General features: G+C 41.9%; 1 protein-coding gene across 1 annotated transcript in view; it reads left to right on the top strand.

Annotated features, from left to right (window-relative positions):
- Positions 1-298: 298 nt before the first annotated feature.
- Positions 299-6,145, top strand: part of TMEM26 (transmembrane protein 26) — a 57,375-nt gene continuing 51,528 nt past the window's right edge. The window contains exon 1 of the mRNA XM_006147075.3: positions 299-1,255. Within this exon, the coding sequence (XP_006147137.1) occupies positions 1,065-1,255 (191 nt within the window). The 5' untranslated portion in view covers positions 299-1,064. The remainder of the gene's footprint in view (positions 1,256-6,145) is intronic.

The following is a 6,145-nucleotide window of genomic DNA, read 5'->3' as shown; positions in this document are numbered from 1 at the left end:
ATTCCAGTAAAAACTAAGTCCATTTAAAGGAAAATGTTAAACGACTAGTAGTGCAGGTGGTAGGACATTGAACAAGAGCACAACAATCCTGAAGGTGTTTTAGGAAACCCTGCCTTGGATGATGCAAAGACCAGAGTTTAATCCATGGTCAGGATCCCAAGAACGTAGGTTTGCGGGTCGTGCATCACACCTTCTAATTTCCTATTGACTTTATCTTCTGTTTTCTCCCTCAGTTGCTCCTTGACCTCTTATCTCATTAGCCTGTATTCTTTGGGGGCTGGAGTTGAGGGTAAGGTGGCATAATTAAGAATATCCCGATTTTAATAATCAGGCTCAAAAAGTAGAAGTGGCCAGGGTTACGCGTCCACTGAGAGGGGTGCAAGAAGTTCTCAGGAAGCTGGGAGCATCTGACTTCCTCTAGTCCTGGGAAGTTTCAATTCTTCAAACTGGGCAGGAACTGTTTCTGTAAGTGCTTGGACAGCGGATTCTTTAGCCCTTCTGCTTCCCAGCTTCGAGGCATCCTGAGAGCGTGGTCCTGTGAAGCGTGCGCGTGAACCGCAGGACTTGAGTGGAAAGTAAGGTGGCGCAGAAGCGCTTCCCTCCGCCTTGCTGGCTCATCAGCACCTTGACCTCCTGTCCACCTCGCAGTTCTTTCCAGCCCCTGGAAGGGGGAGTGGGGAAATTTCTTGTGGACCCCACAGTGTCCGGGGGTGGGGATCGAGGAGAGGGATGGAAACTGGCTCCCGGAATTGAGAGGGGGGATGGGCAGCCCGGAGAATAACGCCTAGGAGCAGAGGCGGCGGAGCCCCAGACTCCCTGGAAAGCCCAGCAGCCTCGCAAAGCTGGGTTTGGGTTCCCCCCACTTGGAAGAGTTCTCAGGAAGTTTGGGGGAGGGGCGAGCTGCTCTCCTGTTCTCCCGGCGTCCGGCGCCGGAGGATGAGAAGGGACCACCGCAGCGGAGGTCTCGGTGCTGTCACGTTCCTGCCCACTGGCGGGCTTCGGGAGCTCCCGGCGGGGTTGGCGGGGCGTAGGCGAGTGGCTGCGGGCGGCGCGCACGGGCCAGCATGGACGGACTGGTCCTCCTCAATGCCCTGGCCACCCGGCTGCTGTTCATGCTGCACTCGCTGGTCGGGGTCTGGCGAGTGACCGAGGTGAAGAAGGAGCCGCGGTACTGGCTGCTCGCGCTGCTCAACCTCTTGCTGTTTCTGGAGACCGCGCTCACACTCAAGTTCAAGCGCGGCAGAGGCTACAAATGGTGAGTGCCCAGGGGAAGGGGTTCCTGGATAATGTCCCCCACCGCAGACCTAGAGTCCATCTCCTCGCAGCCCGCAGATTCTTTACTCGAATTCGGACCCCCTTTGTCCTCTCTGGGAGCTTGGAAGGCGCGCGAGATGCTTGAGCGTCTCCTGGGCACATCAGAGCTACCCTAGGCTTCCAGGGCAACACTAGGAAGGCTCGAGCCCTGAGCGCAACCAAGCGTCACCCAGTCCCAAGTTTGGAAACTAGGAAGGTGAGAAAAAAAGAAGGAACATGCTCGCGGTCTTTGCAGAAAGCGCTCTCACATAGCGGGGTAATGGGCAAGATTGCCATGTGCCCTGCTTTCTGAATTTGAGGTGTGTGGGTGTGCGCGTCTCACCCTGCCTGCATGCAGCTGTGGGAATGCCCTTCATTGGGCAACAGCGACCTTTGCAAGAGCTATGCTCACGGGGCATCTTCGCAGATCGAGAAGCCTCTCATGGCGCGTCTGTGGTCTCAGCCACTTCCCTTTCTTTCAGCCTTGGTGTCTTGAGCTCTCTGGATGGTCACCAGTCGCAGGTGACCCGGTTTGGTGGCTTTAGAGCTTGGCTAAATGCCAGGGATGTTTGTGATGCTGGTGGAGGGACCAGCACGTACTAGTCCAGTTTTAACTTCAACATATAAAAACTACAGGTTCTATGTGGTGCTTAATTTCCTCCCCCAAAGACTTGAATGGCCATAGAAGAATTGAGAAAATTCTTCTGCCATTTACAAAGAGCCTTACCCCACTCATCCCTCCACTCCTAGTAAATTGTCACCCAAAACGGATCCCTTAGGTCTCTTCCTGTATTAACTTTTATAACAGTGAGTTTGTGTTTTTATATATACCAATAGTTTAAGAAATACCTAATGCTATGAGAAAGAAGAAAATAGGATCAGCTCATTTAAGAACTGAACTCACCAAGGCATTACAGTTAGCCCTCATATTCAGAGGGGAAAAAAAGCCAAAATCCTCTACAGTTTTCCCTATTAAACCAAGTCTATGCATTTCCTGACAGGTCATGGAAGAAAATGTGTTGTCTCTGAGATAATACGATTCCTGATTAATTTTTCTGTTACTGAAAAAGTTTCAACAATTATCAATGCTCAAATTATTCAAGAATAATCTTAACTGAAGACAATGAGAATTAGAATGTTACCATCCCCTTTCTCCCCATGAGCAACAGTTTATTAAGCATGAAACATTCAAGGTACTTTCCACTGTGCCTGTTCGAAATCTTAAAGAAAAATGGTGTTCGCTTCTTAAATAAGCCTCAGGGTTAAAGAAACAAAAGGAGAAAAAAGTGTTTGTTCACTCAGCAGGTCATATAACATTGATTTAGTTTTAACTGAGAAGCTTAAATACACCAGGGTATAAATATCTTCCATAAGAAGAGGATAAAGTCTGAGACTGAAAAATGTTCCCTGTAAAGTGGTCCTGCCACTAACCATCAGAGCTCCTGGAAATAATGTCAAGCTCAGAAAACACCAGCTCATCAGGACCCAAAATAACTTCTGTCCTCTCCAACAGTAGACCAGATGTCTTAGCTAATGTTAAAATTCCGTTCCAGTTGGATAGACATACCGTAGTCACTGAAACTTTACCTTCATATCTGTATCATCACTGCTGATTCAAACTAACATATAACTTTGAACTACATGAGAAAAAAAATGTTTGGGGCAAAACTTATGGTCAGTGAGTCAGGCTCCATGGAAACTGAGGATACGCTACTCTTTAGAGTGTGAGCATCAGAATCATGTGGATACGAGGTCAAATCTGGGCTTTCCTAATTACTATGAGACACTAATCAAGTACTTAGTCTCTCTGATCTTTAGTTTTTCATCTATAAATATTTATCTCATGGGTTATCGAATTACATGGACTCTTATATGTAATAGTCAATAAATTAAAAAAATGGTCTTTTCTAGACTTGAAGGCTTTTCCTTTTTTTCCCTCCTTATTAGGAAATATTCTTGTATCAACTAGAAATGTGCTTATGCATGTCAAACAACTTCACTTGAGAGACTAGCCAATAAACTGGTGATTCAGAGCAAAGTAGAAAAAAATTCTCACCCTTATTTCAGAGACACACACTCATGACAGATATTGAACATTATTACAATAATTTAAGAAAAAATTGTGCTGACTCAATATGCAAACCAATATTTGGAAATAAGCCAAGTAAAAGGTTTGTAGATTTGACTTACGAAATTTCAGAAACCAATAAGTCTTCTTATAGACTAAATACACATGTGATCGATAATGCTTTCTTTGTTCCCAGATACAACGGAGTTCACAAATATGATCATCTGTATAGTGGACAAAGCCCACACATTATTCTGTCCTAAGTTTGAGGGTAAAAATCCAGGAAAGTATCCTTGAAATGGCATGGTAACAATGAAAACAAGAGTGATTTGGCACACATTTTATTTCCAGGTTGAAGTTTTATGAGAAAAGCAAGGCATAATGTTTTGTTATTTTTGTGTGTTAAGAAAAACTTTTATCAGAAAAATCTAGTGTAATGGAATCAAATAGAGGTAAAAGGAACATTTTGGCAGCATCTATACCTCTATATAGGAGAATATTAACATATAGGTCTATTGAACCCAAAGTACCAGTACCCATATGTAAAAACATAAACAAAATATTGATTTCCATCTTGTTAGAGTAAAATAAAGCTGAAACCAACCTGGTTATCCATGAAAGGAATAGGAAAAAAAGTGATATATTTGCACTATAGACTATTGTACTGGTCTTAAAAATAATGAGCTAGATTCTAACAATTTTCTTTGTTTTCAGGAACCAGCAGTTAGCGTAATGGCTATGTCGCTGGACTCTCACGTAGTCAACCGCGGTTCGCATCCCGGACCCGGTGGCTTAAAACTCACGCCGGGCGCGTGTGCGTGCGTGCCCAAGATCCCGAGAGGAGAATGGAGGAGAAGGGATTGCGGCGTGACCATCCCCTCTGGGGGGTGATTTCTCACTTTCTGTCTCTCTGTCTCTGTCTGTCTGGTGAGCACACGTGCCCTATAGCAAAAATACTCTCTAAAAAAAGAAAAGAAAAAGAAAAGAATTTTCTTTGTTTTCTTCCTTTTGTGTCAGCTAATCTAGAGGAATGTCCATGATGTACTGTCAGGAGAATAAAGTTACAGAATAGTATATATTACAACTCATTCTTTTAAAAAATGGATTTGTAAATTAACCTTTGTGCCCATTGAAACTTTCAAGTTGATAGAGGAAGAGGTGGAGAAGGAAGAGAAAAAAGAAGAAGAGAAATACTCTCAAATCAAAAATAAATAGAGAATATAATAGAATAATACCTGACTAGTGGACTAAAATATGTACGCACATGAGGTAAAAAATTTATTTTCATTGAAGGTCAACTCCATGGACCTCTTTTGGACCACTATGGGTTAATACAGTTCTTTCTGCTAACATTTTACACCTGGACCTACAAAAATCAAATGTACAGACACCATGGACTAATAAGTAGAGCTATAAGGAAAATGTGAGCTAAAATTCTTAAAGCATAGCAATCAGATTACATTTGTTCAAGGAATGTTTCTTTAACTACCATTTGGAAAAGAAAAATAGAACTAGAGTTGCTGAGCTCAGCTGTCCAGGGACAAACAACATTACATCAACCTTACTAACTTGCCAGTTGGAGACGTTTAATTGGTTGGAATCCTATAGGATAAAGAGAGTGAGCCAACGACGCATTCCTTATTAAGTTTAATGAATGTATGCTGTTGGAGTTTCCTCTTCTTTCCCCTAGTATCTATTTCACTTAATATTCCCTTACATTTCTGTAAGATGGAAATTAGTATGATTTGGCTTAATTTTTTTCTTGATTTTATTTTTCATTTTCTGGGCAATAATCCAATGGATCTGTGAATTACTATCTAGGTAAAGTCAAATACCAGACAAAATTTCAGTTGCTTTTAGCCAATAATGATACAATATTCCTCAGGAGATCAAAAAATGACCAAGATTGTGACAAGTTTGGAGCCTGTTCACTGGACAGCAGGCAGAATCTGAGAAGAAGTGAAATCTAAGTTGAAATTTACTGGCCAAAGAACAGAATTTTAAGCACTGAGCTTTCTTCACCAGAAATTGAAGAATTACAAGGGAAATGTAACTTTCATATTATTAGATAATAACTCATCAATTTGGTTACTTTTCTTTGTTAGCTCTCTGTTCCTTTTCTCTTATTAAGTTCATTCAGGTAAAATTTTAGTTGAATTGCTTAATAAGTAGCATAGTACCATGCTAGATGCTGTGTGACTAGGCAAAAGAAGTAAAATAAACACACCTGAATGTTAAAATAAAAAGGGGCTGGCAAGAGGCATGGTGGTTAAAGAACTGGACTCCCACATGGCCAACTGTGGTTCAAGTCTTGGTCCTAGTGCCTTGCTTTCTCAGTTTTACTCCTTCTCTCTCTTTCTCTCTATTTTTCTGTGTGTGTGTGTGTGTGTGTGTGTGTATGTGTGTGTGTGGTCAAATTAATAAAATAATAATGAATAAAATTAAATAAAATAATGATAATAAAAAGTAGCAAGCACTGATTAAGTGTTAAATGGATAGGAATAATTATGAATATTTAGCATTTAATATGCTCTAGGCTTTCCCAAATATTCCACACAGATTATCCCATTTGATCCTCACAGCAGATGTAATTATTTTCTGTTTATCTGTTTTCTCCCATTTTTAGATGAGGATGTTTAGGCACAAGCTGTTACATCATTTCACTCAAAATCTCTTGGTTGCCAATTGGGAGAGAGGGAACTGAAGACTCCAACCTCTCACTCATTGTGCTATCTGACAATTTAGAGGAGAAAGGAGGTGATTCAGAGTACAGGATGGGAAAGA

This window comes from Tupaia chinensis, unplaced genomic scaffold (assembly GCF_000334495.1).
Source record: "Tupaia chinensis unplaced genomic scaffold, TupChi_1.0 Scaffold000199_1, whole genome shotgun sequence".
NCBI classification, from domain to species: domain Eukaryota; kingdom Metazoa; phylum Chordata; class Mammalia; order Scandentia; family Tupaiidae; genus Tupaia; species Tupaia belangeri.
Note: the sequence above shows the minus strand (reverse complement) of the source record. Positions and strands in the feature narration are given on the sequence as shown.